This window comes from Triturus cristatus, chromosome 4_1 (genome assembly GCF_964204655.1).
Source record: "Triturus cristatus chromosome 4_1, aTriCri1.1, whole genome shotgun sequence".
Lineage (NCBI taxonomy): Eukaryota > Metazoa > Chordata > Amphibia > Caudata > Salamandridae > Triturus > Triturus cristatus.
Genome location: NC_140585.1, coordinates 1,016,524,893 through 1,016,546,318, shown reverse-complemented (window position 1 = coordinate 1,016,546,318; position 21,426 = coordinate 1,016,524,893). Strand labels below are relative to the sequence as shown.

At 49.0% G+C, this 21,426-nt stretch overlaps 1 protein-coding gene across 1 annotated transcript in view; it reads left to right on the top strand.

Annotated features, from left to right (window-relative positions):
- The window catches only part of TUBGCP6 (tubulin gamma complex component 6), a 492,321-nt gene that overhangs the window by 144,410 nt on the left and 326,485 nt on the right, over positions 1 to 21,426 (top strand). The window contains exons 7-8 of the mRNA XM_085653952.1: positions 11,875 to 11,950; positions 12,441 to 12,550. Of these exons, the coding sequence (XP_085510078.1) occupies positions 11,875 to 11,950; positions 12,441 to 12,550 (186 nt within the window). The remainder of the gene's footprint in view (positions 1 to 11,874; positions 11,951 to 12,440; positions 12,551 to 21,426) is intronic.

The window sequence follows — 21,426 nt, the reverse complement described above, 5'->3', positions numbered from 1 at the left end:
TGTGGAAGGGCTGCTTCCTTTCGTGGTCGCCAACAGATTCAACAGAGCCAGCAGCAGCAGAATCCTTTGTACAAATCGTACAGTGGGAAAAATAAAGGACGTCTTAGGGGAGCCTCTCGGCAGCAATTCTCCTCCCGCCACCGTTGGTACTTCAGGAAAGCAGTTCTAGATCCCCATCTTAGAACATGTTGGTCCGGTAGGGGATCGGGTGTCCCATTTTCTACAAGATTGGAAATCGATCACTTCAGATCGTTGGGTTTTAAATCTTGTAGAGAATGGGTACACCCTCCCTTTTTTAGAGTTTCCTCCTCCTTACCCTCCTCGCCAGGGTTGGTGCTCAGAGGACCACTTACTGCTTTTACAGCAGGAAATTCTTACCTTGTTACAGAAAGGTGCAATAGAGGTGGTTCCGGAGCAGGAGAGGTGTCAGGGATACTACTCCCGGTATTTCCTGATCCCCAAAAAGGCTGATCTTGGACCTCAGGATTTTGAATCTTTACCTCAGGCAGGAAAAGTTCAAAATGTTGACCTTGGCTCAGGTTCTTCTTGCGCTGCAACAGGAAGACTGGATGGTGTCCATCGATCTGCAGGATGCGTATTTTCATCTTCCCATCCTCAAGTCGCATTGGAAGTATCTCCAGTTCACGGTAGGATCGCAACACTATCAGTTTGCGGTTCTTCAGTTCGGTCTCACTTCTGCACCTCGAGTCTTTACAAAGGTGATGGTAGTGGTAGCAGCACATCTCAGAAGGTTAGGGGTTCCTGTTTTCCCCTACCTGGACGACTGACTGTTGAAAGCAGAGTCTCCGGAGTTAGTGATGTGCCATTTGTAAGCAACAACACAGCTGTTGTTCAAGTTGGGTTTTTCAATAAATGTACCCAAATCTCACCTGGTGCCTTCTCAGCACTGCCTGTTCATAGTGGCAATACTGGACACTACTGTGTGTCGGGTATTTCCGCCTCCGCAGAGGGTTCTCGACATTCAGGAGATGATTCCTCTGTTTCACAATGGTGCGGTTGTTCCAGTCCTGAAGGTTCTGCGCCTGCTCGGTCTGTTCGCTTCCTGCTTACTGTTGGTCAGTCATGCGTGCTGGCACACGAGGGCACTCCAGGGGTGCCTCCGCAGGCAGTGGTATCAACACAATGGAGATCTCAGGGAGAAGGTCAGAATCTCCAGGGAAGCTGCAGCGGGGTTGACTTGTTGGGGTGTGCAGGGCCACCTGTCTCAAGGAAAGCCCTTTCAGCCTCCTCCACCGGTGGCCACAGTGATCACGGATGCCTCCACTCTAGGGTGGCGTGCTCATCTGGGGGATCTGAAGGTCAAATGTCTTTGGTCAGAGGAAAGGTTACTTCACATCAACCTTCTGGAATTGCGGGTGATACGTTTGTCACTAAAGGCTTTCCTTCCATCCCTTCGCGGTCAGTCGGTTCAGATCCTGACGGACAACACTACAGCGATGTGGTACATCAACAAACAGGGAGGTGTAGGGTCGTATCGTCTCTGTCAAGAGGCTCTGTGACTCTGGTCCTGGGCTCAGGGCCATCAGATTTGTGTGTTTGCAAATCATCTAGCCGGGGTGCGGAATGTTCGTGCGTACAGTCTCCGTCGGCATTACTCCGCCGATCACGAGTGGCGGCTTCATCCGGAGGTGTTCCATCACATCTTCCAGATGTGGGGGTCTCCTCGATTGGACCTGTTTTCCACCCACGAGAACGTGCACTGCCCGTTGTTCTGCAGTCTCCAGTTTCAGATGCAATGAGCGCTGGGGTACACATTTCAATTGGATTGGGCTCACAACTCCTTTACGCGTTTCCTCCCATACCCTTGATCCCTCGGGTTCTGAGGAAGATTCACCTAGACCGGGCCCATTTCATATTGATCGCCCCGGATTGGCCGAGTAGGGTGTGGTACACAGATCTTCTTCACCTCTTATCTCACCCTCCGCTCCGTCTCCCTCTCAGGGCAGACCTCCTCTCGCAGTCGCAGGGGCAGGTTCTACACCCCCACCTCCAGAGCCTGCACCTTCATGCCTGGAGATTGAACAGGGCAACCTGAGTTCCTTCTCTCTCCCGCCGGATGTGGTGGATGTTATTTTATTGTACAGGCGACACTCCACCAAGTCTGTTTACTCTTCCAGATGGTCTAGATTCGTTAAATGGTGTGGAAAGAGATCCATTGATCCTTTAATGGCCCTCTTGTTGGATGTTCTTCAGTTTTCGCAGTTCTTGGCCCAGCAGGGTTGTACTGTGGCTACTGTTACACTGTTAAGGACTATTTGTATTTGTATTTTTGGTGCTTGTAAAGCGCATCAATCATCCCGAGGGACATCACGGCGCTAGGAAAGAATGCAGATGCTAGACGGATTACTTTTGGCCTAAATTATTGGTAGTTTCAGTATCTAGGAAAGAAGGTGGTTTTTAACTTTTTCCTAAAGAGTACATAGTCCTCTGTGAGGCGTAGATCGAGTGGGAGGTTGTTCCATACTACCGCGGCTGCTTTAGAGAAAGATCTGTCACCCATTCTGACCTTGTTTGTGCGCTTGACTGAGGCAAAAGCCTGATAGCGTGATCTTAGGTTCTATGAAGGAACATTGAATTCTATCCTATCTAGCAGGATGTAAGGGCCTTTTTATATGTAGTGTTCTATGTGCAAAACAAAGGAGTTTGAAACTAGCTCTTTGTTTTACTGGTAGCCAGTGAAGCTCTTTTAGGCATCTGGAAGCCGAGATACATTTATTTTTATTGTAAATTAGCTTGAAGGCGGGAGTACAGATAATCGGCCATGCCAACATAAAGGGCATTATCGTAGTCCAGCCTGCTCAGAAACAGAGCTTGAGTCACCAACTTCCTACGATTTAGGGGAATCCAAGGAAAAAGTCTTCTCAGAAGTTTTGGGGTAGCGAAGCCTTTTCCGCAGAACGTGTGGACTTTGCATAGATTTCTTGCAACCTGCTTAGGTACAGGGGCGGTGCTCAAGGCCTGGGGCCACCAGCTATCGTCCCAGATTGTATGGGCCCCTCTGAAAGGTAGGACTTCTGACTTTTCGGCATTTAATTTTAAGCAGTGTTTAGACATCCAACCTGCGAGTTCCGATAGGCAGTTTATGAGGTTATTCTTAGTATCGATATTCGTCAGCCTATTTGTAAGGGAATTCACCAATTGCATATCATTGGCATATGAGCAGATTTCAAATCCCCATTTCCTACTGATGTCTGCCAGGGATGAAACATATGGATTAAAAAGGGTGGGGCTTAAGGTGGCTCTTTGTGGGACCCCGTGCTTAATGCTTTTTGCGTTAGAGGAGCAAGATCCCATTTGTATTGTTTGTGTTCGGTCTTTCAAAAATGCGACCATGCCAGGGCTTTATAGCAGATCTCTTTTTTGTGCAGGATTCGTAATAGATTGGTGTGGGGAACATTATCGAAAGCCGCACTAAGATCCAGTAGGATCAATGCTACGGCTCTCCACTCATCGACAAGTAGTCTGATGTTGTCTGATATGGCCAACAGGGTGGCCTCAGTACTGTTATTGGCCCTGAAACCCGTATGAGAAGGGTTGAGTAAGTCATTAGACTCTAGGAAGGTAGTCAGTTGTTTGTTCACTAACGCTTCAGGACCATGGAAAGGTATGGTAGCTGGGATATAGGACGGTAGTTTGCTGGATCATGAATTTTGAGGCCTGCTTTCTTTAATAATGGGAAGACCACTGTTTCTTTCCGTATGTCCGGGAAACAGGCTGATTCTAGGGATTCATTGAAGATTCTGGTGACATAAGGGCATAGAACTGACCCTAGTTGTGAAAAGATGTAGTGTGGGCAGGGATCAAGTGGCGATCCTGCCTTGACCTCAGACATTGCTTTGGCTACCTGTTCTTCCGTGAACGGAGTTAAAGCGTCAAGATGGGCTTGGGCCAGGGGGTTGGGTGCTAGAATTTCCCAGTCAGTATCAGTATCTTCAAAGGCATTGTCGAAGGACGTGTAGATTTTTGTCACTTTATCGGTAAAGAAGTTATTGATCAATTCACAGTTCTCTATCGTGAGTTCCATAGTTTGTGCCAGATTAGTGGGATTACAAAGTCCGCGAACAACCTTATATAGTTCTTTAGAAGAACTGCAATTGTTCTCAATTCCTTTTGTGTAATAATTTGTTTTGGCCTTTTTCAGTGCAGCATGATAATTTTTCAGTTCGGCTAGGTAATTTTGTCTATCTGCGCTGTTTTTGGAAAGCCTCCATTTATGCTCGAGGGATCTGTATTTTCTTTTCTTTAACTTTAGGTCTGGTGTATACCATTTTTCCGAACAAGGTTTGTTAGCTGTGTTACTAATGATTTTGGGGGCACATTGAATCAGTGATTTTTCTATCTCTTGTTGTAGGTGCAGTGTTAACAGATTTGCAGTGCTGTGTAGAGGGTTCACAGTGAGCGAAGTGATTGGAAAATGATTTTTGGTTGACTAAATTCCAAGCTCTTTTACATGTCTGATATGTTGGTTCCGTTCTAAGATGCTTGTTTGGTAGGTTGATTGAGAAGGAGATTAATGTATGATCTGTCCAGGGGAGTGGTTTTATCTCAAGAATGTTAGTATCTTTCATGTTGGTAAACAATAGGTCCAGGGTGTGTCCGGCTATATGGGTTGGTTCAGAGATCAGCTGGGTGAGTTGCATTATTGCCATATTGTTTTCCAGGTGTTTGACCCCGGGGTTTGAGATATTTTTATAATGAAGATTGAAGTCTCCTATGATTAGAAACTGAATCTGTTTTAGGCAGAGGGGGAGGAGTTGGGAATGTAATTTAGTGCTTAGGTCGGGGTAAAAACCAGAGGTGTTGTAAACAACTGCCCCTCCCAGTAATAGGTGTTCTCTTTCAGAAACTGAGAACGCTAGAATCTCAAGAGTGTCTATTTGGGTAGTAGTGGTGGTGATGCAAGAGAGGTGTTTTTTAAATAAGATGGCTGTACCTCCGCCTTTCTTGCCTTTCCTGTTCTGTTTTTTTTTTGTATATTTATTTTATTAGAAACCGTTAGCACACAATAAAAGACATACAAGGGCCTACAACCACCAGGGCCAGCCGCTATAGAGCCCGAGGGCCCGCAGTGTAACGCCATACATTCAAATGAACCAGCGGCAAAGTACCCGGCAGTCCGTAAACACCTATAACAGACCATGGCCATAGGCCAGGAGCGGTTTAAGACAACGGTTTCATTTTTTATTAAACATAACACACACTCAAGGCAATGAGAGTCCGAGATAGCAGCGTGCTCTTCCCAGGACGGGGAACAACATACAGTGTCCAAAACGATTCTGGTCCAGAAGCGGTGAAGGGGGGCAATGGGAAAACAAAGCATGGAACACACATTACACACTCCCGCAGAATGCGCAGCTAGGGGGTCAAAGCAATATCGACCTCTAATGGCAAAGGCGGGGCGCAGATACGGCCTCGATATAAATTTCACGGACCCCATACCCTACTCCATTTCCCTGGCTTACCTCTCGCCATATACACCGTCTTTTCCCTAAACATACACCAGTCCATATTCTCCTTCCATACATCAACCATGGGCGGCCTCGGGGAGCCCCATAGCTGTGCAATGTTACGCTTAGCCACCATATACCCCAAGGTCACCCACTGCGTCTGTGCCGCATTGCAATCATTCGGTTCCCAGACATTCAACAAACACCTCCTAGCCTCTGGCAACAGGGCCACGTGCGTGACCCCCTCCAGTACAGTATGGAGACCGTTCCAGAATCGCACAATCTCCGGACATTCCCACAATATATGAAGGAACGTGCCCGGCAGGCCACATCCACGCTTACACAATCCATCCATCGAATAACCCATACGCAGCAAACCGGGCCCTGTGACATACACTCTATGGAGGATCTTCAGCTGTACAAACCGGAGGCGGGCCGGGATCGCCACCTCCTTCGGGGAGGCCACCGCCGACACCCAGTCCTCATCATCCAGCTCTAAGCCATCGCCTGTCTATGCCTCTCTCAGACGGAGCAGCAAGTCCGCGCGATTGTTGATGAGTTTCTTGTAAATCAAAGAAATAGTGCTGTCGGGCACATAGCCATCCAACACTCTATCCTCCAGTGGAGAATACTCGGGGATGGCAGCAGCGTCCGGAAAAACCGAACACAGCGCATGGTGGACTTGAGCATATCGGAAATACTCTTTATCGTTCAATTTATATTCCTTTTTAAGCATTTCAAACGTTTTGAAAGCTCCCTTCACCCAAAGATCACCCACCTTACATATACCAATCATGTCCCATTTCTCAAAGCCTTTCGATCTCCACAAACAGCCCAACCGCCCAGAGGCATACAGCGGCGTCGCCCGAGTCAAGCGATCCCTCCACCCCATCGCAGCATTCGCCGCGTGCCACACACGCACCGCCACCCGCGTGGGTCCCGTCAGCCGCGTGTCCGGGGTCACCGAGTACAGCGCCCTATTATAATCCCCACCTGGAAGCAGGAATTTATCCATCTCGAACGCCGGGTTTAAGGCAGGACCATATATCCCGTGGTTCACAGCCGCCAACTGAGACGCCCAATAGTATCGTTTGATATCAGGGAGTGCAACCCCCCCATCGTACCAAGGAAGCATTAACTTGGCGAGAGCAATCCGCGGCCGCCCGTCCCAAAACAGTTGACGCTGAAGACCCTCAACCTCCCGGAAATAGCGGGCCGGTACGACATCCAGAGTATTTTGCAAGGCGTACAAAAAGCGAGGCAGCGACATCATTTTGAACAATGCCGCCCGTCCAAGCGGTGAAAGCGGAAGTCGTCGCCATCTTGCGACGTCGGCCTTCAGCCGCTGGAGGGGAGGGAGAAGGTTTCGCTCATAGCGGACCGCGGGATCCAGTGAGATAAAGATTCCCAAATATTTGAACCCCAGGGTAGCAACCTGAACAGGGCAGTCTTGCGGCAGGAGGGGGGCTTCCCCGGAGAGGACGTAGACGCACGATTTGGCCCAGTTGATAACCAGGCCGGAGTTGCGGCCAAAGGAAGTCAACACGTCCACCAATACCATTAGTGACTGTCGGGGGGAAGTGAGATATAGAAGGATGTCGTCCGCGTAAAGGGAGACACGGTCTTCGAATTCCGGCGTCCATCTAATGCCTCGCAACGACGGCTCCCAACACAGCCAGGCGGCGAGAGGCTCCAAAGAAAGCGCAAAGAGAAGGGGTGATAGCGGACATCCCTGTCGCGTACCCCTCCCCAGTGCGAAGGGAGCCGACACCCTACCATTCACCACCACCTGAGCCAGTGGGTCAGCGTATAACAATTTTACCCAACCAATAAACTCAGGGCCGAATCCAAATTTCGCCAAAACGGCCCAAATATATGGCCACTCCAAAGTGTCGAACGCCATAGTAGCATCTAGAGATGCCAAGATGGCCGGCTCCCGTATAAACTCGGCTCTAGCCAGCACACCGTGTAACCGCCTCAAATTTAGGGTGGTATTCCGATGGGGTATAAAACCGGACTGATCCTGATTAATCAAGTCGCCCGCGACCCGAACCAGTCGGTTAGCCAACACCTTAGCCAGAATTTTGGGTTCTGCGTTCAACAGCGAAATGGGCCTATAGGAGGCGCAGCGGTCTTGCGGCTTCCCATCTTTGTGTATCACCACTATGGTGGCGAGGCGTTGGTCAGGGGGAAGGAAGCCCGGCGCACGTGCCGCCGAAAACATGTCACGAAGATACGGCGCTATCTTATCAGGGCGTAACTTATATAGTTCAATGGGAAGACCATTAGGACCACCCGCCTTACCAGACGCGATCGAGCGAATGGCCAAAGCAATCTCATCCGACGACAACTTCGCCTCCATCAATGTTGCATCCGCCTCCGATAAGGTTGGCAGTGCGATGTCTCGAAGCAACAGATGAGAATCCTCCTCCGAACGCACGGAAACCGGGAAGTATACCCCACGGAAGTGATCCGCGAAGCAGTCAACAATCTCAACAGGGTCAGTCACACGAACTCCATCCATTCTCTCCACAACGGGCACCACCCTGCTCGCTCTCTCCTTCTTATCCAACCAAGCAATCAACTTCCCGGCCTTATCCCCCACGTCATACAGACGCCCTTGCTGTTCTCTATACATCCCTTTAGCAGCTTCCGTGACTAGCGCTCTATAATCTGACTGTTTGAGGCTGAGAACATGCAATTTCTCATCAGTAACTCCACGCTCCAAGTCCTCCTCCATTTCAGCTATTTCAGTCTCCCGGCGAACCACCTCAGCTCTCTCGCACCTCTTAGTATGGGAGATAAGAGACAAGGCCTGCCCCCTGACCACCACCTTATAAGCCTCCCATAGGGAGACGACCGACGACACCGACCCCACATTATCAGTGAAGTAGTGATCAGTGGACTTGACCAACTCCGCGCGGATCTTAGGGTTACGAAGATACCAGGGGCCAATAGGTGCCACTCTTCCCTCTGTGCCAGGGTCAACCCTCAGTTGCAACCATATAGGGGAATGGTCAGAAATACCTCTGGCTACGTGACGCACCTCCCCAATCATCCCCGCTTGGGTCGCCGGCATGAGCATATAGTCGAGTCTCGAGAGACTCCCATGGGCCCCCGAGTGAAAGGTATACTGCGCTTGTCCCGGGTGCATCATTCTCCAGCAATCTACCAGTCCCAAAGTGTCCAAAAAACTCCCCAACCAGGCCTGAGCCCTAGGGAGATCCCTGGGGGGGTGACGGTCCTCCAATCCAGAGACCACGGCATTAAAGTCTCCACCCAGCACCAAAACCCCCCCAGGAAGCCCCAGAACCAAACGCCCCAAGTCAGCAAATGTAGTCGTCTGCAACCCCGGGGGCACATACACAGCCACCAGTGAGATGGTTCTACCCTCCCATCTTCCCACCAGTGCCACATATCGCCCCCTATCATCGTGAAGCACCTCGTCCACTGCCAGTGGGAGGGAGGTCCTAACTAAGATGCCCACTCCCCTAGAGCCAGAAGTGAAGCCAGAGTGAGCGGCCAGGCGATAGCCCCTCCTATTTAGGGCCTGGAAGGAGTTCCCAACCAAATGTGTCTCCTGCAGGAAAACGATGTCGGGCGAGAGCCGCTTCAAGAACTGTAACACCACCCCGCGCTTGATCCTGTCCCCCAGACCATTCACATTCAACGAAAGGATTCGCAATCCCCTATCCCCCATCCCACTCCCGCACATGAATCCCACATCCCGGAGAGCACAACCCGGAGAAATCAGCAAACAACTTCACATTACCCTGCGAAACGAAAAAACAACAACCATCCCCAACAACCCCCCTCCCCCACAGACCCAAAACCACAACTCCCCCCTCCCTGCACCCCTGCTTGAGCCTGAACAGCCCCCCCAACTTGCAGTGTGCCTGTCGCCCTAACATTTACCACAAAAGAACCCCAGAAGGAGGAAAGGACCCCAAAAAGCTCCCCGCAACCCCCAGACATTTGAAGGGCATGATGTACCGGATTAGAGGGTAATTGAGCCAAGGTGCAATGAATAGTCAATCTAGTCCATCGCCAGGAACCAAGTTCTAGTCCTGCTCCACCACATCCCGTCCACTCTCCTCCGCCCGATCGTCTCGATCCTGTCCCCGCGGTAGGGCATCCAACCAGTCACCAACCGCCTCCGGTCGGTCAAAAAAGTGGGAACGACCCTGGAACTCAACCCGCAACCTCGCAGGGAATAACATCGCGTATTTCAGCTCCATGTCCCTCAGGCTCCGCTTGACACCCAAAAATCCCAGCCGCTGTTTCTGGACCGCTTGCGTGAAGTCCGGATAAAAGCTGACATTAGAGTTCTCAAACTTCAGCGGCCCAGCCACCCGCGACGCCTGAAGGATAGCATCTCTATCCCGAAAGTTAAAAAGTCGAGCGATTATAGGCCGCGGGGGGGCACCCACTTTGGGCGCACCACCCGGAATCCTGTGGGCCCGCTCCACCGCAAAGAACTTGCTCAATCCCTTGGGCGCGAGACGGTTGATCACCAGATCCTCCACAAAAAGATCAGCAGCAGATTCCTCCGATCTTTCCGGCACTCCGATGATACGGACATTGTTCCGTCTAGCCCTGCTTTCCGAATCCTCAAGTCGACGATCAGTCTGGTCACTGGCTAGCCGCAACCGACGGACCTCCGTCTGCAGGGCGGCCACGTCCACAGTTAGGCTCGACGCCGCATGTGACAAGGAGTCGACCCGCTCGTTGATTTTGGACAGATCTGCCCTGACCAAATTCACATCGATCAGTACCGCGTCCAACTTATGTGCCAGGGTATCAAATCGCTGACCCACAGCAGCCTTCATCTCCTCAATGGCGCCCATAACGTCCTGCAGGGTAAACTCCGACGCCGGGCCCGCCAGCTCTTTAGACCGCTCAGGCGATTTATGCAGGCCAGCGGGGATCCCTTTAGCTGCGCGTAACGGTCCATGTTGTTGGCCTGAGCATAGGATCCCCTCCGGGTTGACTTAGATTTCGACTTGTCCCCTTCGAGTCTCGCCGCCATCGTCCGGAGGCCACCAAGGTTGGCACCCGCCAGCGCCAGGGACAGGGACCCGTTGGCTAAGTCAAGCGGACACTGCGATCGCAGGCAGGACGTCCGTGGATAGTCCGAAGATCGGGCCAGACACTCCGTTGTCCGCGCTCCTCTGAAACACCAGGGTCCCTCAGCCGATCTCAAACAGCAGACTTGAAAACGAAAGTGAAAGTGCGGGGTACGGGGCAGGTCAAGCCCTGCATGCCGCTGTTGTTCACTTCGTACCCGGGCACCTCACCAACTCGAGACCGGGACCTAGGCACCAGCAGGCCGCAAACTTCGGAGGGCAACCATTCGGGTTCCCGGCGTCCGATCAGAATTCGGAAAACGGGTGGCACCTCAGCGCGATTGCATCAGCAAAAGCCCATCAAATTTACCAGGATTTAGTCAGGATAGACGTGGGAGGTTGCGGAGGCCCTCGAGAGCCTTAAGCCTATGCGGCCATCTTGGTTGCGCGCTAGGCTCCTCCTCCTGTTCTGTTTTAAGATTTTGTAATCAGGTGGTAGGGCAGCGACAATATCAGGCGTGTTATTGTCGTCAAGCCAAGTTTTTGTAACAAAAGCCAAAACTGGGTCCCTTTTTGTGGCTTTCCTTCCTAGATTTAAAACTCTCGCCTTGCATCTGAGGTCTGACACACTTCTATGCCCCCCGATGTTTCCATCCAAAGTCCAAAATATTCTTGCTGTTACCACTCAGTAACTGTGCTTTCCCACCAGTCATCTTGCTGGCCAGGATAGATTCTGGATAGCAGAGCATTTCATCCAAGAGGCACAGTTGGGAGATCTGATCCCTTATGGGGCAAATACTTACCTTACAGTTTGATGCCATCCAAAATCTCTTGGAGGACGTGTAGAATGATGGCTCTTGGCTCTATGAATTGGCTTACAATGGTATTCTGATGGAGTTAGCTATGCATGAGATTAACTACCCTTCGACCTCATTCCTTGTCAAATTAGATACACAGAGAAGAAACATGGAATCACTTTTTGTACAATTTTGCAAACCCCTTTCAGTCCTCTCACTTCGTTGATGGTTGATGGACAGTGGGAGTTTGGAAGTGTTATGCCTCCTAGCAGTGCTTTACTGGTGATGTATATACACCTGCAATGCATTGCTTTTATGTTGATTGTCTATTTCTCTGTTACTGGTGGTTGTGGTAAAAGAAAGACTAACAAAAATAGACTTAAAATTCCCAGAATTCACACAACTGCTCTTTTTTTTTTTTTTTACTGTTCTATAAAGCAAATATAGTTTTGTTATTTTGTGATGTAAATGAAAAGTGTTCCTTGATTCGTTTAACATAGAATGAAAATCAGTGAAATTTTTCTGTCGCCATCTTTCCACTAGGTATTTGGCTGAGTTATGTGGCATTGGAACCGCCGCTGTGGGAGCAACACGCGGAAGCAGTGCTTCTTTCCCAACAGTGAGTCTTCATCATTTCCCAAGTTCAATCTTCTTTCAGATATAAAATAATTATTGCTTCACTAAAAATCAGTTGGTTTCTTCGATGTCTGCAATAGTGAGTAATGCGATTCCCCTTTTTTAAAAAAAACAAATGAAGTAAAAAGCAAAACAGTCATTATCCACTGGTAAGTGATGTTGCATGTGGTACTTAAGACAGAATTAACAACCATATTAACATTTCTCTCTGCAAATAATGGGCTATTAGCAAGTTAGTGATTTAACCAGTCATATTCATTTACCATACTCCTTATACATTTTATTGACCACAGAGTTTAGATAACTCTTGTTTTTAATTTTATTTTTATTAACATGAAAGATATAGATGCCGGATCTGAAGCTTATTTCAACATTCAGGAGCTGAACTGAGTATTGTCATTTTTGAATTTTTAAAATAATGTTCTTAAAATGGTCCTTTTTTTCTATGTTCTTATTGTCCCATTTCCTTACAGGGAGTGAAGTTATTATCCTGTTTGTATAAAGAGGCCCTTGCGAATAGCAGCAACGAATTTTACCCTGTTCTCTTGTCACTATTGAAAACCTGCTGTGAACCGTACACAAGGTAACATTATGGAATTGCTTTGTGTCAATTGTTTCCCCATATATAATCTTATAATAATATTTTCTGCCTGTACACTAGATTCTGTGAAGGTTGTTATTCTAATCAAGACAAACATTAGAATTAACAGTAGTGATTTGTCAAACTATAGTGGAAAGAGAAGAGAGAATTCTGGTTTAATGATTGATAGCACATGTTTTTGAAGACATTTAGTATAGAAGAACACTTTTTCAGCACCAATCACAATCTAATTACCTCTGCCCTGTTCAGCTCAGTGAGATGGCATGGTGAGTCTCGAGCCATATTTTGATGAAGAGATGGGGTCAAATCTACAAACCTGTGACAGTGTGCAAATGGCACTCAGGCTCAAAAGCGTGTAGTTTTGTAACAGGTAAAGCTCTTGTAGGCTGAATTGTTGATAGATGCTGCAGAGGGCACGCTCAAAAGTAGGTGAACACTTTACAAAATAAAGGAATCTCCAGTGCACATGCCGACATTATTAAATTATCAGCACAGGGAAGAATGTCCAGGGTTGCGGAATGTGCACCATGCAGAGTTTGCGCACATTTAGCATCGCCCTCCCTATGGCAACCTTTAGAAGAGTCATGACTAATTTCAAGTATCCTGTGGGGCCAACAATATGTACAGTCACAGACTACGCTCTATTAAGAAGGTTCCTTTTCCACGTCTAAAGGACTGCACTGCCAGTATTTGCTTAGAATGTTCCTGTTGGACATGGCCCTTTTTGCAGGATCATCCCTGAACTTCTTGCCTTCCTCCTAGCCTTTTTTCTGACATGGTGTTGGTGGTTTTAGAACTCTGGGCAATTAACACTGCTGTTCAGTGTAAAGTGCGTGTGCTTTCTGTGGTAAACATGGTAAGATTGGTCTACACCTGTTTGACATATTTAATTTACCTGTCAGTCCCTTGTAAAGTGGTATCTCATATACCCGGGGCTGGTAAATTAAATGCTACCGGTGGGCTTGCAGCGCTGATTGCACCACCCACCAAAGTAGCCTTTCAAACCTGTCTCAAGCCTCTGCCATTGCAGGGCCTGTGCACGCAGTGCTACTACCTCTGTGACGTGGCACCTAAAGTGTGTGCAATGTCTGTGACCCCCCTTTTACTACATTTCAGTCAGTAGGCCCTGGCTAGCCCTATGGGCAATGTGTATTGTAGGTAAAAGGTAGGACATGTACCTTAAGTGTGTGACATGTCCTGGTAGTGACAAACAGCCATTTTGGTTTCTCCCTACTGTGAGGCTGCCCTCCCATAGGAATGCAATGGGGATTCCCTGATAAGTGTTTCAGTGGTAATTCCTGATATGAGAGGAGCAGCGTGGTCAAGTTTGGTATATTTGGAATAGTGATAATAAATGCTGCGCAATGGTGTGTGCAGATTTATTATAACTATTTTAGAAATGCCACTTTTAGAAGTTGGTATTTCTGTGTGCTATGTGTCTGCCTGCCTGATGTGGATTGCATTTCTGCCTTTGGAGGGACAGGGACTGGTGAGGTGTGTGTGGCTCCAGGAGGGGCAGGGTGAGTCAGCGCTAGGCTGAATAGGGGATCTGCATTTGAAGTAGTGGGAGAATGAGTCCCTGACCCTGAATAGGTCTGTGCCTGCCTATGTGAATGCTGGCTCCGCCCCCCTGTGGTGTCTCTGATGGCGAGCCCCCACCTGACAAAGGGGAAGAGGAGCCTTGTCAACAAAGTGCTCCAAAACCCCCAGAACCAGTTTAGGCTGGTTTCCCCAAGCCCTGTGCCAGGGCAGACAAAGCAAATGTGGGTATAAATATTGGGGCTGTGACCCCATGAAAATGTTGTGCTTTTCCTTGTACTAGGGGACGTGCTGCTGCTGGGCCCCATGAGGAACCGTCACGAGGGACTGCCTCGCTGCTGGAGGGCCCTGTGTGCTGACCTGCCTGGGCCCAGCTGTGCCCCCTGACCTTTAAGGACTTTAGCGTCTCGTGAGCGCTATCTTTTGATTGCCAAAGAGAAGAGGAGTGGTGGTGCCTTGCAGCGCGCTGCTGCACGGTCTGCAAGGGGGAATCCCGGCATGGGGACTCCCCCGTTTTCCTGGGATCGGAGCGGGAGCCCACCCCGCATTTGTGTCGAGGAGCAGGAGCCCACCCCGCATTGTTTAATGCTCCTTGAAGCGGGAGCCCACCCCGCGTTTTGCCAAAAGAGCGGGAGCCTACCTCGCATTTGTGGATCTCCACCGCATCGATGCTGATTCCATAACGGGAGCCCACCCCGTGTTTGTGCTCGTGAATGGGAGCCCACCCCGCATTGGATGTTTATTTTTCGATGGTAGCCTACCCCGCACTTTGCCAAGAAGAGACGAAGCCACCGCTCCAAGAGCGACCCGGAAGCCAGGCGGCCGTGCCTGGTTGTGGGCGGGGCAAACGGGGGCGCCAATTGCAGCGCGGCTGCAGAGGAAGAGGCAGCGCAACGCACGCAGGGCCCCCGTGTTGGTGAGGAGAGCCCCGCTTGCAGCCTAGATCGCCCGTGTGCTGGAAGCTTCAGCAAGAGGCCCGGAGGAGTCCCCGGAGAGCCCGGTGAGTGGGGCTTGAATCTGCGCACTGTTGGTGCTCTCGAGGCCTTTTTCCCTGAGCGGTCCCGCAGGAGAGCGGGCCGCTCCAGCTTTGGGGCCAATTTTGTTCTGAAAGCCCCAGAGTGAGGCTTTAGTGGCACCGTGGTGCCCAAGCCGGTTCCTACAGCTGCCCCACCGGATAGAGGGCAGCTGCGACGGGGGCATTTCTTTTTGAGGACAGGTGGCACTGTTGGTGCTGGGCACTTCAAGTGCCGATCGGGGGCATTTTCATTTTTTGTGCTTAGTGATAAGGAGGGGGTGAGATGCTCCACCGTGCCCCAGCGCATTGCGCAGCATCTTCGCTGCATTACCAGCTAGAGGGCCATTTGAGATGCCCCAGTTCAAGCCGTGACTTTCTGGACATAGGGCATTTTGAGCCCTAGTGAAAGGCCAGGTTAGTTTGTGAGGTGATGTATGCACCTGGTAGTAGTGTTACTGTGGTGCACTGCTGATTTATGCATAGTGTGTTTATGCCTAATGTGATGTTGCATAATTTATTTATGCTGATGCCTAATGTCATGCTATGATGTTTTAGGATGATGCCTATTGCATAATGTGTTTATGCTGATGAGGTCTACGCATAATGTGTTTATGCCCAAAGTGATGCAGACGTAATGTGTTTATGTTACAGGTGATAATGCTGAGGTCATTATCGTGCCAGTAGTTACTGGTTGTGTTTTACAATTGCTGCTTGTGCTTTCTAAAGGTTCTGACAGTGGATCGATTGGCCCTGTCCTGCGTATATAGTTCCCTGTGAATATTGCCCAGTGCCAGTTGGCACAGTGTATATCGTGTGATTATGATTCTAATGTGTTTATGATAATACAAAGGCTATTTTTGATATAACCTTGTGTGGAGTTTCTTTTGGGGTGTGCCTTGTGTGTTGCTGCTGTGTGTGTGTGTTGTGCAAACGCTTTACACATTGCCTCTGGGATAAGCCTGACTGCTCGTACCAAGCTACCAAGGGGTGAGCAGGGGTTATCTTCAGCGTGTAACTCCCTTGCCCTGACTAGAGTGGTGGTTTCTGCCTGGCTTAGGCGCAAGCCCTAGCCAACCAGAAATCCCATTTCTAACATTTCCTAAAAGGCAAACAAAATTATATTCAAAGGGTGCTTATTCCAGATTCCTATCCGGATGAGATGGTATTTTTGGATTGTTTCCTGTCCTTTACCAATAGGACACAGAGAATTATGTTGTGTATAATAAAAATGAATTGTATTCCTGAGTTTAATTGGTGGGAAAACACAATACAAAGAGTGGGCAAATTCTATTGACACCTCTATGGGAAGCTGTTGCAACTCCAGCTCACCCAGAAGACAGGTTTGAATGTTCTGATCCCCTTTGCTAGTTTGATCCCTTTTTTTTATAGTAACTTATGTTATTTGTTTTTGTAAAGATTAGTGACTCCTGGAAACTTGCCAGGGCTGTATAAGCAAGTGATAGCAAATTATAGCAGACTTGCACAGTCAAAGAACAACGCCAATTGTTTTGCTGAGGTAGTAATCAAGCAGTATTATTCTGATATGCGTGTGCAGTAGAGATTTTCGAACTCTGATGCCCAAGATAAACTCCTATTTTTATAATCTAGCTTTAACATAACCTTTTGTAGTCATAATCAAAATTCTTTATTTGGTTAAATTAGATTAACCATAAAAGTTCAAATACATAAGCCAATAAAATACATTGAGATACCAATCCAAACAAAACTCCAAATAATACAATACATTGCCATAAGACACATAGAACATCAATTAAAATACAAAAAAATCAAATAGCATAAAGCAAAACCTAGATAATTAAAAGCTAAATCAGTCAGACATCCAGAGACCCTCATGGCTGATCAATTCAACCATTACATGTCCTTCTGAGGTTAACTGCTACAGTTAAAAATCTGGCAGTTGAATAGCTTGAGAATTCATCAGACAGTGAGTGTAAAAACATTAGGGTGGGACTTCTACTCCTGAGTAGAAGCAGAATATAATCTTTTGGAGGCTTGTAGAACCCACAAAACATGACCAAGTGTAAGATATCTTGTGTGACAATAAGTCACAGCCAAAAGGACCCAGATTTCCAACGTTTCGAGGCTCATTAGGGAATGCCAACAACCTGGGTAATAAATTCAGCATAAGTCTTGTTAGCAAGAATCAGTGTGAACAATTGCTAACCGATCGCACATATAGTTCAATAACATGCAAGATTTTCAGGAGAAACAACCAACAAAGGGCTTGGTAGTTCCTTGTTTTCTCTTAAAAACTGCCTGCACATGAAAAAATGTTTACGGGTCCAAGCTAGGTCAGCTTTTGTGATGGAACTAGGGCATTCAAATTTTGCCCGTCTACCCATATTGAGAAGTCTCTTACATACTTCAACCACCATAGGATAGACTGCCATTTATCTAAAGTAAGAAAATATCTTGGGATAGCCCTACTCAACTTACACTCAAGTCTAACCCATATAGTGATCCATCTCAAGAGGGGTGAGGATCCTTTAGGTCTCAAAGGTAGGTAAGGGCCAATTCTTGATGCACAATATAGGAAAGAATGGACTGACAAACGTTCTTTTCAACAAGTTGCAAGGTGGAGATATCTGTTTTCCTTCAGATATCACAACTATAGGCAACCGAGCACACACACTTCAGCTGATATACTTTCAACAGGGCAGTTATTGGCCTTTTACCCAACAAGAGGAAAAAGTAGAAATAGAAGGCGGCAGACCTTAAAAACACATGTTTGAGGCATATGAGCTGCAGATTACACACTGTGCATAGATCGCCATCTGGTGTTGGGCCCGGATGTTTTTCCTCTTGGAAAGTCTTTGGAAGTCACGAGGTATGTGGTGACTCCTTTGGATCATATTGCGCATGGGCTTCGGCTCCATCTTCAGATTGTTTTTTTCCGCCATCGGGCTCGGATGTGATCTTCGCACTCCGGTTCCGAACAGTTTCCAGTTCTCCAATCGACGCGCAATCCTCACCCCTTTTCGCTGTATTGTTTTCGATCGCAATCCCCTCACTCGACGCGGCTCTCATTGATCAAGACCTTCGATTCCAGTCGTCGACGGACGGCCTTCGGGCCTACCCAAGCTCCGGTCCTGGCTAATGGAAAGGACTCCCTTCAAGAAGTGTCCTCGATGTGGGTCCAAATTCCCCCACACCGATCTTCACGAAGTATGCAACCTCTGCCTCTCCCATGAACACGAGGCTCGAGACTGTCCGGTATGCAAATCCTTCTGGTCCAAGAAAGCCATTCGAGACCGAAGTGCATGAAGAACTATGGCACACTCGTCGACGGCGATCCCAGACGACATCTTCGGAGAAGGCATCGATGCTCCGTAAGGACAACACACCGAAGAGGGCCTAGTCAGCGCCTCCGAAGCTGACGATTCAGATGTGGAGGACATCAGTCCGGCACAGAGGGTCGTGAGTACCGAAATCCCACCGCCCACACCCTCAACGGCACCGAAAAAGGCTTCGGTCACGCCTTCGCCTCTGAGCCTAGGCACGACCAAGAACACTGCTTACCACACCGCACCTTCGGGACCGGTAAAGAAGCTTATTAAGCCTTCCGGCGGCTCGGGCTAGAGCCAGCCCACCGTCGGTGCCGAGAAACACTCCTCCGCACCGACGCCGAAAAAGAAAATGGCCTCTTCCTCGGCACCGAGCTCCTTACTGAAGCACTCTGCGCCGAAAACCTGCTCAAGCTCCTCGGTACCGGCACCGTCCCCGGAACCGAGCAAAAAACATAAGGCCACGACACCCATATCTTGAAGCCGAAAACCATCTCGGAGCCGAGTAACCAACCAGCCCTTTCAAAGCCGCATAGTGCAAAACAGCGCACTACTGCAGACTCTAAAACCAAAAAATCTACGGCCCGATGCCTTCGGCGCCGACGGACAGGCCACTCTCAGAAGAACTTTTTAAGCCTGATCCATTGCAAAAAACACTGGTCAAAGATCCCAAGATTCGACATTTGATGCTCAGCATCAAAAAGAGACAGCTGGACAAGCCTGCCCCAGCTCCACCTCTAAAGAGGAAAGACTGTGCTACTTCCCCTCTAAGAATACCTTTGCCCCCTCCTCCACCACCTCCTTCTCCCCCCACCTCATCATTCCCCCACACCCTCTCCTGATGATGACAATGATGATGTCTATGATGACATAGGGGACGAGCCCCATGACCAACCTACAGGGGACCCCACTCCCACAGGCTTCCCAGACCCATGGGACGACTATAACATTCCTGACATTCCTAACGTCCCGCAGGATGTTCTCTACCCTTCAAGACCACCCCCACCAGAAGATTCATTGGGGTTCAACCACCTACTCCAGAGGGCTGCACACTACCACGGTGTGGATCTCCATACCGACCCCGTGGAGGAGAACTTTCTCCTTGATACTTTGACACGACACACAGGGCCACCTCCATCCTGCCCATGCTCAAAGGAGTTATCAAGTACGTGCCAGAGGTCTTTAAAGATCCAGTCAGAACCAGGATCATCAACCCCCGCATAGACAAAAAATATAAGGCCGCCCCTACAGATTCTGCCTACATCAGAGGGCCAGCACCACTAGATTCTCTAGTAGTGTCTACAGCACGAAAGCGAGCAAACTCCAAAGCATCAGGCGAAGCACCACCACCTGATAAAGAGTCAAAACTCTTGAACGCATCGGGCAAGCGCACTGCATCCCAGGCTGCCAACATATGGCGCATCGCAAATACACAAGCGCTTCTGGCAAGATACGACAGGGCCCATTATGACGATCTAGAAGCCATAATGCAACACCTCCCTGACAAATATAAAAATAGAGCCAATGAACTAATTCAGGAGGACAAAACCATCACCAATACCTCCATCCGCTGTGCCCTAGATGCAGCTGACACCGCCTCTAGGGCAATTAACACCAGCGTCCTCCTCCGTCGCCATGCCTGGCTAAGGACTTCAGGCTTCAAACCAGAGGTGGAAGCTTCCATCCTGAACCACCCTTTTGACCAGGAACACCTGTTCAGCCCAAAAGTAGATGAGGCCCTGGAATAAATGAAGAAAGACACCGATACGGCGAAATCTATGGGAGCCTTACAATCACACATTCCCAGGCGCTCTTTTTGCCGCTCTTCCTTTCGAAGCACATCCAGAGGCTACTCCTCAGACACCGCTTCCACTTCCTATAAAGCCCCTACCCAATCCACCTTTACAAGGGGTTACCAAAGAGGCGGAAACAGAGGCAACAATAATAAAGGCAGAGGCAAGACAAACACCTCTCCTTTCTGCCTCTACCCCTACCCAATGACTTCCCTCCACTCCCCCTAGACCATCCCACTCCGGTCGGGGGCAGACTTCAAAATTTCCTTTCTATCTGGACCACCATCACCTCAGACAAATGGGTAACACAAATAATTCCGTCAGGATATTGCCTCGAACTAACATCTACCCCCCCAAACATTCCACCCAAACATCGCCCAATGTCACAGGAGCATTTAACACTACTAAAGCAGGAGGTAATCTCCCTCCTACAAAAGGGGGCAATAGAACTAGTTCCTATCAACCAACACAATATAGGGCTTTACTCCCTATATTTTCTCATACCAAAAAGGCACGACCTGCTAAGGCCCATCTTAGACCTCAGGCCCCTAAACCAATATATCCACTCAGACCATTTTCACATGGTCACACTCCAGCAGGTGCTTCCCCTGCTCTCCCAAAACGACGTCCTTGCCACCCTAGACCTCAAGGACGCCTATTTCCACATTCCTGTTCACAACGCTCACAGGAAGTTCCTCAGATTTGTGGTAGACGGCCAACATTATCAATTCAAAGTGCTCCCATTCACCACAGCACCACGAGTATTTACCATGTGCCTAGCAGTAGTGGCCGCACACCTGCGAAGACAACACATCCATGTCTTCCCATACCTAGACGACTGGCTAATAAAAGCAAGCTCATACAACCAGTGTGTGCAACACACGCACACCACTATCCAACTACTTCACGACCTGGGCTTCACAGTAAACCACGCAAAGTCCCATCTACAACCATCCTACGTAAAACTACCTCTGTGCCACCATAGACACCTCAAGATCGCTAGCCTACCCCAGTCCTGCCAGGATAACACGCATTCAGGCTCCACGCGCCACATTTCTGCCACAACACTCTCTTCCAGCTCGAGTGTTCATGCAACTAATAGGGATGATGGCCTCTTGCATATTCATAGTACCTCACGCAAGACTCCAGATGCGTCCTCTCCAAGAGTGCTTAGCACGCCAATGGAACCAGGCCCAGGGTCAACTG